Here is a 17,632-nt window from a genome sequence, read left to right as displayed (position 1 = left end):
TTTCAGTAAGCCCTAAGATAGCCAGCATATAACGCAAAAACTCTCTATCTTTAGTTGAAGCAATCTTGCTTTGTGTGGGCCTAAGCTTCCTGCATTAAGCAGCGTCTTCAAATTCCAAAAACCAATCTTTGTGTGATAGCAATACCCAAAAGTCGTCAACAATTTTTCCTTATCCGAGGCGAAGTTTCGGTTTTGTTAGCAAATTAAATTCAGTTACGAAGAGTGCTAACCTCCATAACCTATACCAATCTTTTTTGTGATAGCAATAGCCAAAAGTCGTCAACAATCATTCCTTACCCGAGGCGAATTTTCGGTTTTGTTAGCAAATTAAATTCAGTTACAAAGAGTGCAATCTGTATAACCTATCCCAGGTAAGGCTAAAAGCTCCATACTCAACATTTTAGCTTTGTTATGTATATAAAAATACATAAGAATAACCGGTGACCATTCTGCGAAGAAAGGTCGAAGTGCTGCTACATCCAACGAAACATGGTCAATTTAAAAAAAAAAAATTACTGAATTGAAAATAAAGAGTCCAAAAACTAGATAAACACGCTTTGTAAGTCCTTCCACTGAAAAAAAGACTAATTTCTTTCTACGAATATCGTTTGGCTTCACTTCCGTTCTACACCAAATAATCCCGGCAGACTATAAATGCCATTTTAAGAAAGTTTATCTCGAACTAAGGGGCGACGAATTATCCAGATAAGTGAAGTCGATGAAAACATTGTTGGAGTTTTGAAGCAGTGTAAATCTTCATACAATTTCCAAATAAATCAAAATAAGGATAAAAATGATGCTTAGAAACTTTTGGTTGACGAATTCAGTGATGCAATTATGTTCATAACATCGTATGTTACAGAACAGCTCTTTTCACAAGAGAACTTCTTTACTGATACCAGGATATCGCTGACCAACACGTTTTTATTTAAAAAAAGAAACGCCAAAGCTCAAAAAAGCTGAACAGAAATATGTGCAGAATTTTATAAATAACTTGACGAATCTTTTGACCTACTGATGAAGACGAACTTTCCGGGTTGCGAGAGTGATAACCCCGAATCGCTTGAAACCACAGAGCTAAACGTAGCTCATATGGAGCAAGTCAATTCCGTTATAACCAGAGAAAATATTTTGTGGGCCATCAATACTTTTTCTCTATATAAATCTCCAGGCATGGATGGCATACTGCCAGTTATGCTTCAAAAGTTGCATTTTCAAAGGATGTCTCCTACTCAAACATGTGCCCATGTCGTGGGGACAGGTCAAAGTAGTTTTTATCCCGAAAGTGGGAAGGCGAGTTCACGAATCCGCGAAGTATTTCAGACCAATAAACTTAACATCTTTTGTGCTTAAAACCTTGGAGCGCATTCTTGATAACCATATTAGAGAAATCCTAGTTGGACGACCTCTCAAAAGCTCTCAGCATGCTTATCTTAGGGGCAAATCTACGGAGACTGCCCTCCATGAGGTAGTGCGTACTGTAGAACAAACAATCCATTATAAAGAATTTACTCTTGCCACCTTCCTAGACATAGAAGGTGCTTTTAACAACGGACGTTGCAACGTCCTTACAGAATCCATAGAAGAATCGCTCGTTAAGTTCGGTGTAGAAGACTTCATTCGAGAATGGATTATTTCCATGCTCAGTGGTAGCAAGATTCGAGCCTCTCTAGGCAATACAATCGCAACAAAACACGTGAGTAGGGGAACACCCCAGGGCGGTGTTCTTTCGCCTCGTCTATGGCTTCTGGTCATGGATACAATTCTGGTTAAATTAGAGAGATGTGGAGTGAAGTACGCGGATGATTTGGTGCTATTGATGTCAGGAAAGTACACCTCTGTGATTAGTGAAATCACAGAATCAGCTTTGAAGAAAGTTAGCAACTGGGCCACTAGTTGTGGACTAGGAGTTAACCAAAGTAAAACTGAACTATTGCTCTTTACCACCAAAACTTAAGTACCGCCCTTCACGCTACCTCGACTCAACGGTCAAATCCTATCATTGTCTTCCAGTGCAAAATATTTGGGAGTTATACTCGACCCTAAACTAAACTGGAAACTAAATATTGAAGTACGCGTTAAGAAGGCCTGTGTTGCCGTCTACGCCTGCAGCAAAACTTTCGGCAAAAAGTGCGGACTTCAGTCGAAGATGATTTTATGAACGTACACAGCCGTAGTACGCCCAATCTTAACATATGGTTCGATTGTGTGGTGGCCTGCTCTTAGCAAAGCCTATAATATTAATAAGCTAAAGAAGGTTCAGAGAACAGCTTGCGTGGGCACCACAGGGGCCATGCGTACTTGCCCAACTGACGCTTTAAACGTTATTTTGGATCTTCTACCAATCGACCTTTTTATTAAATACACAGTTTCCTGCAGAGCTATTAGGCTGAAGGAATCAAATAGCTGGTTGTCAAAACCTTATGGTCACAGTAACACTACGAAATTAATTCCCTCAGATATTATCTCGGTAGACACTGACTACTGCACTCCTACTTTGAACCTTAGTAAGGGTTTTAAGGTTATTTTCCCATCGAGAGAAGATTGGGAGGATGAAATCGTGTCGATAGGTTTCACAACCATCTTTACTGACGGCTCAAAGATGGAGTGCGGAGTTGGTTCTGGGATCTTTTCTGAGTCCCTAAATGTAGCTAAATCCTTTAGGCTTCCTGACTTTGCTAGCGTTTTTCAGGCTGAACTGCTGGCAATAAGGGAGGCATGTAAGATACTTAAACAAAGCCCAAACCAAAACCGAAATGCGGCTATCTTTATAGACAGTCAGGCAGCTTTCAAAGCCATTAACTCGGCCATATCCTCATCTAAATTGGTCCAGCAATGTCGCAATGAGCTTGCGAGTCTGAATATTAACCTCGGTGTCACCCTGATCTGGGTTCCGGGCCATAATGGTATCGTGGGAAATGAACGGGCTGACGAGCTAGCCAGTCAAGGATCGGCCCTTCATAGCTCACTTGCGGAAATGGTTAACATTCCTCTTGGTGCTATGAAGGGTAAAATCTTTTCTATCTACCAAACTGAAGCAAACCGAAGGAAGAGCAATTTACCCAACTACATCTGTATATATAGGAAGATATGTCCCACCTTTAATAAAACCCGTACAAACGATCTTCTATGCAGGCCAAGGCAAGACATAGCCAGGATTGTTGCGGTTTGTACCGGGCATTGGCCTATAGGTGTTCATGCAAAGAAGTTGGGTATCTCTTACAACACCTTTTGCCGTAGATGTAGTGACCAAAGAGAAAGTGAAACGATAATCCATTTTCTCTTCAAATGTCCTGCTTTGGCAAACACTAGAATGAAATACTTTGGAAAAGCATTCTTTCCCGAACTTGATGAGCTATCTGAGACAAAGATTAGAGACCTAATCTTTTTTCTCAATGCGTCAAAATGGCTCTAACATAATCGCTATGAAGCTTCTCTATAAATCTATCCCTTTCAATCAAATTTCAAACGAGGTTTTGGTATCAAAACGGCGCACTACAGCTCTAATTGGATCTCAGGCTAGGTTGCCTTGAGATCGTCATTTCTACCTACCTACCTACCTTGACGAAATTAATCATACTAATATTAGACAGTTCGATCACCGTTGAACATATCCTAAAATTGACAATGGTTGACGGCAAGATTTATAATACTGCTTCGCAACAGGTCTTCGCAACATGTGTGCTTCATTTTCCAAGCAAAGCCCACAAACCCGAATAACATTCAAAGATCACTGCACAGAACAATTAACTAGGACGCCCTTGATCTTGGCATATCTTCACTAAATATGTGGATAAGACTCTTTGAATTATCTATTTATCCATCCTATGGTTTGGATTTTAAAAAAATGGCGTACCGGAATTAATGAAAAACCTCTTTTAAAGACAAGGAAAAAGTTTTTTTCAAAATGAGTTCAAAGAAATTGGAAAGAAAACAAACCGAATCAAGGCTTCCGTTACTTTCCAGATAACTAGGGTAAAATCGTCAGTTATTACAAGATGTGCTGTTATTTTAAATACTTTGGCAAGTTTCCTTGAAAGGCAAAATCATTTGAAAAATATTTTCAAGACACAGCTCTTGAAATTGTTGCCGAATAACCTTGGCACTCATTGCCAGCTTCCATACACAAAGTTTTAATACATGAAGGTCAGATCGTGAGAAGAGACACCATACTACTATTGAGCAGCTGAGGCAAAAAACAAAGACATTAAATTTTTCCGATCTCACAACACTCGAAATATGTATGTGTACTTTACAAACACGGATTTACTCAATAGTAAATCCGCCCTCGCCATAGAAGTGAAACCACTGTTCCAAGGAGAGGCAAAGTAAGCACTTCGTCGGGACTGAAATTTAATCTGCTGGCCTGAACAAAGTAAAAGGCAATCAACAGGCAGGTCACCAAAATAAATAATTTGTTGTACAAAATGTTGTTTAAATCCGATGTTGTTCAATGTTCTATACTTTAAAGATTGAGATTCTACATCAAGGTTGTGTGTATGACTTATCCCTGAGAATCTCAACATTCATGAACTTAATGTTCCGTGATGACACACATAATTTTAAATTTTCCCATATTTGACTTTAAATTCCACATGAAGTTTGCTCCAAAAAATATCTAGAACTCAAATTAAAGTCACCTAGTAGCCCGTCCATAGGGTTTTTAATGCTATCTATAAAAAGTAGGAAATATCGCAGAAGAGAAGCAATATTATATTATATATAGTTGATATAATAAAAATGTCCATGCAAATCATGGCACATTTTCAAAATAATTACCCTTAGAATTCCACTCGAACCATAGCACGCAAGGTAAAAATTAAATTTCTATGTATGTATGAACTCACTTTGTAATTATCATGCAAACAAACAATTAAATTCTGCCCCAAGTTACTTTAGAGCTGAACCCTCACTGGGACATAAATTTAAATTGAATGCCTAAACAAGAAAATAATACCATAATTGAAGAGACCATCTAACTAAACTAAACAATACATCTCCTTCCATCCATTGTAAGTTAATGCATCACCCACATCCCAATAATTACTTCCAACTGCTGCTCATTTTTAATTAGACTGTCTTCAGATCTGAATAAGTTTTTTCTTCTGTTGTTGTATTTGCCTTTGTAATGTTTTTTTGAACTTTGAAGCATTTGAAAAGAAAGAAACCCCCAGCAGCATTCACTAAATTGTTCATCTTCCAATTCGAAAATAATAATTAAAAGCTCCTTTACGACAAGACTATAGACTCAGTATAAAAAATAAAAAATCGTTTATTGTTTAACTCGAAATTTGTTGCTCTTTGTCTCATTTTAGATTCAATGCAACCAATCAATTAAGTATACTATGATGCCGGTCATGTGAATGAACTCCAATCCAAGAGTTTGATCAATCATCAGAGGGAGCTGAAGGAAATTAAAAAAAAGACCGCCTAACGATGCCATCACTCAGGCAAAAGGTCACAACATACTTTCGTCAATTGAGCTTCATTGCCGATTCGAGAGATGGCCCGCGGAGTCCTCGTAAGACCGAAGAAGATGAAGGTGGTTTCATTACAAAGTACTTGGAGGGGTGAGTGTATTGTTTGTAATTAAAATTCCAAAACACATGAATTTATTTTCTTTATTTTTTTGTTCTCTTCAAGTCGAATGGAAAGAATATTTGTACCTGGCCCAGAAGTAAGCAATGGTCAAAATCCGTCCGATATGCCTCAACTTGCACTGTCGTCATATCCCACCGGTGCGCATACCATTACATCAGCTTGTACCGGTCCCGATGATGGCCTAACTGGAATCAAAAGATCAAAGCTACATTTAAGTGCTGGTTCTGATATTGACTTCATTGATACAATTCAGGATAATGATGCCATGGAAGTGCGCAAAAGCATAAGCAATCATAATAAATTTAAGTTCAATGCATCGAAATATCGATCAGATCAAAATGCTAATAAGGTGGCTGTTAGTGGTGGTGGTGGTATTGGTGGCAGTGTAATAGCCAACACACGCTCCAGAAGGAATTCAAAAGTCGAACAATCCGGCACAACCACTAACTGTGAAAACAATGCCAAAGGAGGAACAACGATTGTCGTTAGTATGGTCAGCACAACAAAATCAAACACTGCCTCTCAAAATGGCACCACCAACACCAATGCTTTAACCACCGACGAGGAGCAAAGCAACAACAAGAACATAGTTAACGCAAAGACTGATTTTAAGGGAATCTCGAAAGGCCATAATGGTATCATTAAAACACCAACGACAACGATCTCAACGTCGTCGCCGTTAATTGATGATTCGAAACCACAAAAAACTGAGAAGAAACTTGATGATTCATCACGTTTGTTACGCGAAGCGGTCTCGAATCAGGCTCTAGTAATGGAAAACGGTTCGGTAGTGGAGCCAATTGCAGGAGTCACAAATTGGAAGATGGAATCTGAGAGTGCCTATGGAATATCTGTGTCTTTGTATGAGAATAATATGTTGACTAAGGAACCAATGGGGAATCCCATTGCTGATTGTTATGGCATGGTTGTGCGTGGCAATGCCGCTGCAATGGCCTTAGCTGATGGTGTTAATTGGGGTTAGTATACTTTATTCAGTTACGAGTTTTAAAATAGTTATTTATGTAGTTTGAAATGTTATTTTTTGTGTAATGTTTAACTTTTTCTGGATAATTACTTTAATTAGTCGTTTTTTAACCCAAATTCAAACTTATTTACTTAGTTAAGGTGGCGCTACAATCCTATGTTAACTAGGGCCCGACCCACCAAACCAGTACAGCTCGTCGTTCCATCTTCTCCTCTACTCACCTTCTATGCATACGGGGCCTTTAATCCCGCGAAGAACTTTTCTCTCGAAACGACAAAAGGTGCTGACATCTGGTTTTGTCATATGAACGGGAATGATAAGGGTCTTATAAAGAAACACTTTTGTTTCTTGAGAAAGTGCTTTACTACTCAACTGCTTTCTTAGCGCTAAGAAAGAGCGTTTAGCAAGAGTAATTCTTCATTTGTTCTTAGTGCTGGTGTTGTTTTCTGCGTTCATAGCCCAGCATTGGTACACAAAGGCCTTAATAATCTTAAAGTTACACCTGTCGATGGTGACGTTTTGACCGAAACGTCAGTGCTGTAGTGTAGGTACTTTCTTGATGGCAGCCTGAACTTTGTTTTTCCACAACTAATAGCTAACGCATTTTTGCCGCTTCTGCCTCAATACTCACAAAATCCATGTTGACATCACGCTGAGTTCTTCCGCTTATGTCATCAGCATATGTTAGTGATTGGACAGAATTTTGAAAGATAGTGTCTCTAGTGTTGACGTGGGAGCTCTGCATTATTCTTTCAAGGCCGATGTTTAAGAAATCGCATGACAGCGCATCACCTTGTAAATATTTGATCGACAGTAGACTTTCCTGGTCTAAAATCACACTGATAAAGAATGCATTCCTTTGTCGTCGCCTTTATACAGGCTGCAGAAGTAGTCCTTCCGTATCCTCAGCATTCACTGCGGTTTTACTTTGATGTTTCCACGTTTGTGTTTGCAGCATTCGGTTTGAATTTCGCTTCAGCTGCTAATAAAACTTTGGTACTTCATTTATGCTTTTGAACCTCTCAACATCTTCGACCGCACGCTTCTCATGCTCCCTCTTTTCCCTTCTTTGAAGTCAGAGGCAGCTTCTCTGATTACATCATGGCAATTTTGCCACTGGTTCTTGACATATTGTGTTGGCGCCAGAGAACTTTGAAAGAAGTTACTTGCAACTTGGTCGGAGAAGAATTGGCCTATCTTTTGGCGATTGTAGCCGTTCGACGTTGTATCTGTAGGGCTTATTCTTGATTTAATTTACTTTAAATTAAATTCGGGTTTGAAATAATCATGCAAAACTTCAAACGATCATGCAAAAATATTAAACTTAAAAAAACTCATAAATGAAATCACATGCAAAAATAAAAAAAAGAAGACAAGTTAATCAGTTGGATGCTTTATTCGAACTAAACTTCTTAAAATTAACAAAACTCTTTAAGCTTAAAACTATATAACAAATTATATAACAAAATCAACTGTTACAGAATATCAAAATCGAATATCATTCGATTATGCTGTTATGAGTTGAGCTTTTTATTTAATAACTCACATTAAAATAAACTTATTAAGAGCGTTTGCTAAAAGGATGAGAGTTTTCTCTTGAGCATATGTAATGTACATATGTATGTGCATACACCAAATATCGTAAAACGAAGTGTTACTGGATGGTGTCTTCATTATTCTATTTAATTTAGTCATTAATTTTATTAAAGTATTTCAACTCCTACAACTCGGCCATTCTGACCGAAAATCGTCCTCGATTCAAGGTTTATGCACACAATGTTTACATTGTTATAAATTTATTTGAGCTTTAAAATAATACATATTAATTTAATTTTTTTTCATTACTTCCTTGCGTTACAATTATACGAGTAGTAGCATTATGTACCTTTTATTTATTTTGTTTTGTTCTTAATCTTTTTTTTTATACAATCAAAATTTTTCTTTAAATATACGTATTAACATACATGCGATAAGTCAATGAACTTAAAATTAGATTTTAATGAAAGTGAAAAAATATTCACATAATTCTTATTTTTCGAAAGCATATAAATGCATATAAATTAAATGTTTCCAACAAAATAAAAGATCAAAAATCACGAGTTAAGCAATAGTAAAATCAATACATGCAAATTGTTATATTTTTTTTTTTGTAGGTATACGAAAATAAAAAAAATCACAGATCGTTATTTGGCAACAAGGAAAAACCAATAAGGTCATGCAAAATAATACAAATTTATTTATGAATATATCGTTTCATGTTCTCAGGAGAGCAAACTCCTTCATAAGGAATTCGAGATATTTGTAAATTTTTTAGGTCTTTAATTATGTAACGATCATTTGGCAAAATCTTAATAATTTCAAATGGCCCTTTGTACTTAGCCAGAAATTTCTTGTTTAAGCCGGGTGTATTTACTACATTTTTAATAAGAAGAAAATCACCAATCTTGTATTGATGCGGTTTTTTATGGCGTTTATCGAAATAAATTTTGTTTTGATTTTGACTTTCTACGGTTTTGACAATTGCTTCCTTTCTAATTTGCTCTAAGTCTCTGGGTACATGTTCAATTATATTTTTATCTAAGAATTCCTTAACATTGTCACTAATAATACCTTTTTGAGCAACTCCAAAAAGCAACATACTGGGACTCTTACCTGTACTTTTGTTTTCAGTGTTATTAAGCGCAAACTCAACTTTTTGCAAGGATTTTACCCAAATTCCTGAATCAATTTCACACTCTTTTGATAGCATGGGAGTAAGACACCTATTAATTCGTTCAACTTGACCGTTGGACTGAGGTGAACTTGTTGCAATTTTGACATGCTTAGTGTCGTATTTTTCGCAAAAACTAGCAAAATCGTCCGAGGTGAAGCAACTCCCCCTATCAGAAACTATCCGTGTTGGCTTACTATAAAAAGAGAAATAGGATTCTAGGCATTGCATCACTTCCTTGGTGGTCGTACTTTTAACGGCATACAGTTTTACATATTTCGAAAAGCCGTCAACTATTACAAATATGTGCTTTTTACTATTATTTGTAGATGTTGGCAATGGTCCATAGTGGTCTATGTGCAGCGTTTCAAAAGGTTTGTCGCCCTTAGGGATATTGTGGAGTTCAGCTTCCTTTTTGCCACTTGTAGGCGAATAATATAGACACTTTAAACAAGAGCTAATAAACTTTTTAATTTTATCCTTCATACCTGGATACCAGTATGTTTGTCTTAGATAATTGAAACATTTTTCTACACCAAGATGACATAAGCCTTCATGATGCGTACGAATGACATTGGTTTCCATTGATGATGGAACGTAAAAAAAAGACTTTTTATTTATCTTACGATAAAGTAAGCCATTTATAAGCTCATAGCCGGAACTGTCACGTTTTTCTAACATCTCAACCAACCTTTTAATAATGGGATCGTTTTGCTGGGCTGCAGCAAGTGCGTGCTCGAACGTGTCAGGTTCAACTATCAAAATATTTTGACACCTGCTAAGAGCGTCGACGTGGTTCATCCTTTTACTATCTCTATGTTCAATGACATAGTCATAATCCTGAAGCTCTAATGCCCAGCGCGAGATTCTAGGGTTTAAAATCTTTTTTTTTAAAGTTTGAGTAAGTGACCTGCAATCGGTGACGATCTTGAAGCGAATACCTGTTAGATAGATGCGAAACCTTCTCAGCGCATAAATAATCGCAAGGGTCTCTAACTCATATGAATGATATCTAGATTCAGGATCAGTTGAACGTTTAGAAAAGAAAAAGATGGGATGAAGTTTCTTATCTTGTTGACGTTGCAGCAACACAGCTCCAAAGCCCAAGCTGCTAGCATCACAGTGGAGTTCTGTGTCTGCATAAGGGTTATAAATGCTAGGAAGTGGAGCATGCAATAGTTTTTCTTTTAACGTATTGAAGCTTTTAATTTGTTCTTCGCCTAAAACAAACTGTGTATCTTTTCTTAAAAGATCATTAAGCGGTTTTGCAAGTAGGGAAAATCCCTAATAAATTTCCTAAAATAGGAGCACAAGCCTAAAAAAGAATGCAGTTTTTTAGGATTTGTAGGAAGTGGGAAATCTGCTACAGCTTTTAAGCCATCAACGTTAGGACCTATTCCATTTGCAGACACTTCGTATCCCAAATACTTAATTTTTTCATGCATGAAAACACACTTATCAAGGCGTAATTGTAGGCTATGCTCGGAAACAACGTGTAAAACTTCTTTCAAAACCGACAAATGATCTTCTTTTGTTTCAGTTGCCACTAGTAGGTCATCTATGTAGATTAAAAGTTTTCCAGAATTAATAAGTTCTTTAAAAATGTTATTTATATAGCGTTGGAAAACTGATGGTGCGTTTTTTAGCCCAAATGGCATACGCAGATATTCAAACTGCCCAAGAGGCGTAACAAAAGAGGTGAATTTGACTGAGTTTTCATCCATTTTTACGTGGTGAAAACCACTCTTAAGGTCTAGAAGCGTAAAGTACCTCTTATTCCTAAGTCTATCGAGATGATCTTCTATCAAGGGCAACGGGAAATTATCCTTGACTGTCACCTTATTTAGCTGGCGATAATCTACGCATAGACGCATTTAACCATTTTTCTTACGAGTCAAGACAATCGGGGATGCATATGGAAAATTACTTTCTCGAATGATGTTTTCTTTCAGCAAATTGTCTAAAACCTTTTGTAACTCAATTTTTTGAACGTATGGTAGACGCCTAGGTGCGCAACTAAAAGGACTGTTAGAGTCCGTCAAAACAATTTTCATTTCGTAATCATCCGCATAATTTTGATTATCTTTAATACTTTCAAAAACAATATTTTCTAACTTAAGTTTTTCCTCATAGCTCAAATTTTCATTTATATTTAAACAAGTCTTTTCATCGCGCGTATCGCATGTATCAATTTTTAAAATTTCGAAATTAAAATCATCGTCATTATCATTATCTATATTAGTTTCGTTTTCAAAATTTTCTTCCTTTCTTTCTTCAACCGTTAATTTTATATTTGCCTTATGCAAAAAATCTCTTCCTAATACTACCGGATTTTCCATTGTCTTATCGCTCACAACATAAAAACATAAACTTACATAACTTAGTTTAAATTTAACACAACATAACAATTTACCTAATACATTCATCTTTGAGTTGTTGATCCCAACAAAATTATGCGTACATACATCTATTGCTGTCATCATGCAAGGTGGGACAAACTGCTGCTGGATAAAACTGATCGGGCTGCCTGTGTCAATTATAGTTGGTAGATGCATGTTTACTTGGATAGATCCAGCTTCAGAACATTTCAACTCAAACTCGAGAACTCCTTTAAAATCGGCTAACAAAGTGGAGATCGTAGATTCTTTTAATGGATCCTTATTTTGAACAACCAGGACCGAAGCTTTTTCGGAGCACACACTGATAACGTGTCCCTTTTTTCCGCAACGAAAACACGAACCTCTCTCCCTTTTTGGCTTTGGGCACATTGTTGAAATATGGCCAACTTCGTTACAATTGTAGCATTTTACCTTAGACTCAATTCGTAACAAAGGTTTAGCTTGCTGAAAGGGTTTGCTGGTGTAACCCGAAGTTGTTGGTTGCGATTCGGCCCTCATTTCATTTCATACTTTCTGAGGATAACTTTGAGCTCAGCAACGGTGTTGGCGGTTAGCATTAACTGATTGTTGAACAGCGAATCGGGAATACCTTTTATGATGTACGTTATCACATCCTGCTCGTCAATCTCCGCTGACGACGCAATTTCTTGCATAGCAAGGACATATTGCAAAAAATTTTCGTCCCGTCGTTTTTTGCGATTGCGCAACGCATTGTGGACGTCTGTTGCTGTCGTATGATTATGAAACTCTCTAAGCAAAGCACCTTTGAGCTCGCCCCATGACTTGAAAGACCTTGACCTTAGGAACAATTTTGTCGTGCCTTTCAATAGTCTTTTTGGATAAATAAACGATTCTGATTCACTAAAGCGGTAAGTAATAATTGCGTCATCGACAACCTCGACCCATTTTTTGATAGGATAGTCATCGTCGCCACAAAATGTTGGAAGCGAGTCCTCGATGTCACGTGCTGAATACATACTACTAGGACGCGCATCACGTGCAGAACCGTTGAGCTCAGATATGCGTCGCTCCAGGTCAGAAATCTCCTGTTTCTTTTTAAGAATTTCACGCAGTTTCTCAAGGCGCAAAGTAACACTAGCAGATTCCTCATCCAACTCATCATCGTTATCGTCATTACTGTGTTCGTCACCCTCCTCATTGTCGTCATCAGGAAAAAATTCCTCAATACGGTCAGTCTCAAAAGATGTGATAGCTTCGTGTAAACGAGATTTAAGTGCATTTTTTATGCCCATTTCGCCTAATTTCGTTTTCAGTTTTTGTACATTGGCATTTTCAACAAAATTTAATGCACGTGTCTTAGCATCCATATTCATTAATTCGAGTTCGACAAAAGATTAACAAGCAAGTTTAATAAAAAAATTATATGCATGCAAATATACGTTAAATGTCGGCACACTATCTCACTTCTGAAAGATTGTAGGGCTTATTCTTGATTTAATTTACTTTAAATTAAATTCGGGTTTGAAATAATCATGCAAAACTTCAAACGATCATGCAAAAATATTAAACTTAAAAAAACTCATAAATGAAATCACATGCAAAAATAAAAAAAAGAAGACAAGTTAATCAGTTGGATGCTTTATTCGAACTAAACTTCTTAAAATTAACAAAACTCTTTAAGCTTAAAACTATATAACAAATTATATAACAAAATCAACTGTTACAGAATATCAAAATCGAATATCATTCGATTATGCTGTTATGAGTTGAGCTTTTTATTTAATAACTCACATTAAAATAAACTTATTAAGAGCGTTTGCTAAAAGGATGAGAGTTTTCTCTTGAGCATATGTAATGTACATATGTATGTGCATACACCAAATATCGTAAAACGAAGTGTTACTGGATGGTGTCTTCATTATTCTATTTAATTTAGTCATTAATTTTATTAAAGTATTTCAACTCCTACATATCTTCTCCCAGCATCTCCCTGTTTTGACTTGGGTCTGGAAACCCGAAGAACTACCTTGGTTGCAACAAGGTAGTAGTCCGAGTCGAAGTTAGCTCCTCGGAAAGTTCGTGTCGCATCGATCGCAATAAAGTCAACCTGGTCGATAGTAGATAAATTAGGAGAACTCCAAGTACCTTTGTGCTTGTTGAGGTTTGAAAAACGCGTACTGGCTTACATGACGTTTCGCACCGTATCGGAAATGTTGTCGTGCAGGCTGTTTTTCCTTATTATTCCACCAACGATGTCTTCCCTTCCCAGCTGGGCATTTTTATTGTCGTACCTAGAACACTGGTTATATGATTTGTCCAGGCGCTCGAAGAACATATTCTCGATGTTGTCATCCTTCTTTTCTGTGGGGGCGTGTGCGCATAATAGGCTAAAGTTGCAATGTTGCAGAATATAGCAGTGATGTGGATGGCGCTCGTTGATGGACCTATAGCACAAGACTTATTGTCCAATAACAAAGCATTCAAATAAGCAATGGCGGTTTTCTAGTAGCAGTCACCATAGGTAATATCGCAGTTTTGTATCCTCGTTTTGCCCCGCCCATGCCATCGTATTCCTGGATGGCCTTGATGTCTGCTTTATAGCAGTCTAGGGCCTTCGCTAACTCTTCGGCTGCACGTGGTCTAATAAGGGACCTAACATTCCACGTGCATTTCAGAAGTTCGTTGTCCTTAACCCTGCAGTCGTCGTGCGGATTACTATTGTAATCCACTCATACAAAATGGAGTATTTCTTAAAAACTAGTGATGGGGATTTTTCGTCTCTTTTAGAACTTACAGTTAAATAGTTAGAACAGTTAATTGGTTTACTTAATATAATATGTAATTACATTTTAAAGCCGAAAAAACAATTAAAAAATGAAAGCATTTTGGTTTTATTCTTATTTTAAAAATGGATTACATATTATGTAATCCAAGTGACGACTTGGTGCGCGACCACTGCAGGTTTAATTAATTCCCGTGAGTTGTCAACAGTAAATCCGTCCATATCCGAGGCTTGTTAATGCTTTGCAACTGAGTTTTCTTTACGTGGTTAGGAAGTAACCCTGACCCACAACCTTCTAGCTGAAGAACCAGGTCTTTGATTTAAAATCCAAGGTCCGATATAACCGCTTCTTATAGACCTGAGCTCTAAATATGTAGTAGTAGCCCTATGAGGTGTTCAGTAAGTACTTCAACTTAACTAGAACTGTAGCCGCCACCATTGAATTCATCTTGAGAATTTCTCCACTGCCTCCTGGATGAAAGGAGAGGTTTCTTATTCTCAATTAACAAGGCACCCGATGTTCACTGCGGGGAGGTGAGAGTAGGAATTAGTAGACAAAGGTGCGTTTTAAGAATAAAAACCTGTGGACGATTTTATCCTTTTGAATTAAGATGTCTATTATTTGCACACAATAAACTAACTGCTACACCTAACTTTTCAATTGAATATATTATTTGTGATATTCTGTCTTTTCACCGTTCCTCCGTTTTATGTCACAACCAACATGGCTTTGTTAAAAACAAATCCATAATAACAAATTTCTTACAGTTTACAACATTGTTAATTGAAGGGTTTGAAAAAATTGTTTTGCTGTTAAATGTTCTACTGTTAACTTTGGTGTACCTCGGGGTAGTCACGTTGGTCCATTATTATTTCTACTATTAATTAGCAATCTGCCGCTCGTCCTTATTAATTCTTTGTCGTTTATGTATGCCGATGATGTAGAAAATGTTCAAACAATCAACTTCGTAAAAACATGTTATCTTTTACAATAAGACAATTACAGGTTCTGGACAAGGTGCAATATTAATTGTTTAGTTTTAAACATTGACAAGTATAAAAAATTGTGATTGTCTTTAACTGTGCGATTAATTTGTCACCTTCTTGTAATTTGTCAAGTTTTACTGACCTTGGATCGTGTTTGACTCAAAACAAATTTATTAAACATTTTGACTATATTATTAAAAAGGCTAACAATCCTTATGTTCTAAAAACTCTTAATGTGCCATTTTTAAGATCAATATTCCAAAAGCCATACATTTATTAATTTTTTTTTTGTATTTATATTTTTTAAAGGTGATGGAGCTCGTTTAGCAGCACGTTCTGCAGTTCACGGATGCCTAGACTATTTGGACCGAGCTGTATTTGGCATGGCTCAAGAATGCATAGCTACCAATACCACAGAAGTTTTTGTATCGCTTTTAAGAAGTCTATGGGAAGGACATGGGTGCATTTTAGAAGTTGGTGGGGCCTTAAGTACATTAACAATTGCTGTTGTTTTACCATTAGCTGAAGAAAATCTCGGCAAATATGTTGTATGTGCGTGTAATGTTGGAGATTCTCTCGGTTATGTATATTCAAAGAAGCATGGTGTTCGGGAATTTACACAGGGTAAATTAAATTTGTACAACATTTTCGGAATGTTATCTAATTTAAAAATTCCTATTCTCTTTCAAAGCTTGTCATGATATTCATTCGATGCGTGATATGCGTGATGCATTGGGTGCTCTTGGTCCTGCCGATGGCAATAAGCCAGAACTTAGCAATCTTACACTTTCTATGACCGTTGTCGATGCTGGAGATATAGTTTTTCTTACTTCAGATGGAATAAGTGACAATTTTGATCCGGTGGTTGGAAAATTTGCAGAGGCGTGGACACCAGAAAGTAAAATTTCCAAATACGAAAGCCAACGTTCACTTGGGGTACTAGCGCCCAAACGACAAAATAAGAGTGCATCAGCTATTTACTCGCGTTTGCATCGCGGAGAACCGACCACTAATAAGATGTCTTGCAGTATGAATGCTGGCCAATCTACAATTCCGTCTCGCCCACCACGTTCAAAGAAAAGTTCCTCGCCGGAGAATGTAGCTCCGCGAGGACAACTTGAAAAGTCCTCAAGTGTCTCTAGTGTGCCAAGCCGCCCCAAATATATGCGTTCGCATACCGTTATCGAGTCACGTGCTCAACAGACACAGCCAATTGTAAAAGTACCAAAGTCAATACTTGGCTTGCCTCTGGTAACTGGTCCACAGAGACATGCTTTAACTTTGTACCGTCTAGAAGACCTGCTTAGCTATGGCACAAGTGGCACCTTCTGTCCCTGTTCATCAGCACGTCGACTATGTCATTTGCTGATAGATTTTGTTCGAATGATAACCACTGCCCGAAGAAAGACTCTGGAGCAGCGTGAACTATTCTACAAATTAGCAACCAGTCCAGATGGAATCAAACGTGAAGTCGAACTAAACCGAATGCAACATCGTGCTGCCAGAAAGCGTGTTGTCGATAGTAGTGCATTTTCATCGCTCCCAGGGAAGTTAGATCATGCTACAGTCGTGGCTTATACAATTGGTTCTGGACTACAGTCCAAAGAGTTTCAAGAAACGAATTTTTAAATGCACAGTTTTTCTATTTTTAATTAAAAGTAAAGATAATTTTTGTTTGCATTTCTTTTATAACATTTAAATTTACATCACCTCAAATCAACTAAAATTTGGTTTCTACTTTGAGAGCTTATTAATTATTAAGTTTTTGGCAGTTAAGAAAAGAGTAACTCATAGCTTTAGTATAATGTGAGAATGAATTGATGTTATGCGCTAATCATGTTAAGTTTTATATTTTTTCTTTCGTAGTTTACAATCATTATTATTATTAATATGTTTTCATTTATTGTTTTTTTTTTGTGATATAAACTGAAGTTTTTCTAAGATTTTTGTTTGTTTTTGTTTTTATATTTCCCATTTTTGAAACATCACATTTGCTTTATTTTTTGTTTAAAGAGAAACTAAATGAGCTTTTATTTTTGTTTATTCCAACGCAAGTTGAATAAAGATTTTTTCATTGGAGAAAAAGAAAACTTTTTTATGAATGAAAATGAAATTTAAAAAAAAAAAACAAAAACTTTGATATTGATAAAAGTTTTAAACTTAAAATTATTATATACCAATTTACACACATACAGATATGCAATTGT

At 36.8% G+C, this 17,632-nt stretch overlaps 1 protein-coding gene across 2 annotated transcripts in view; it reads left to right on the top strand.

The window, feature by feature from the left end:
* LOC129953191 (PP2C-like domain-containing protein CG9801) overlaps positions 1-17,368 on the top strand; it is a 95,699-nt gene extending 78,331 nt beyond the window's left edge. For both annotated transcript variants that reach the window (XM_056066084.1, XM_056066094.1), the window contains exons 2-5: positions 5,316-5,570; positions 5,644-6,578; positions 15,735-16,049; positions 16,117-17,368. In XM_056066084.1, the coding sequence (XP_055922059.1) occupies positions 5,437-5,570; positions 5,644-6,578; positions 15,735-16,049; positions 16,117-17,054 (2,322 nt within the window). In that variant the 5' untranslated portion in view covers positions 5,316-5,436 and the 3' untranslated portion in view covers positions 17,055-17,368. The remainder of the gene's footprint in view (positions 1-5,315; positions 5,571-5,643; positions 6,579-15,734; positions 16,050-16,116) is intronic.
* The last annotated feature ends 264 nt before the right edge of the window (positions 17,369-17,632 follow it).

The sequence above is a fragment of the Eupeodes corollae genome, chromosome 1, assembly GCF_945859685.1.
Source record: "Eupeodes corollae chromosome 1, idEupCoro1.1, whole genome shotgun sequence".
NCBI classification, from domain to species: Eukaryota; Metazoa; Arthropoda; class Insecta; order Diptera; family Syrphidae; genus Eupeodes; species Eupeodes corollae.
The sequence above is the reverse complement of the archived record's forward strand: the minus strand, read 5'-3'. Positions and strand labels throughout refer to the sequence as shown.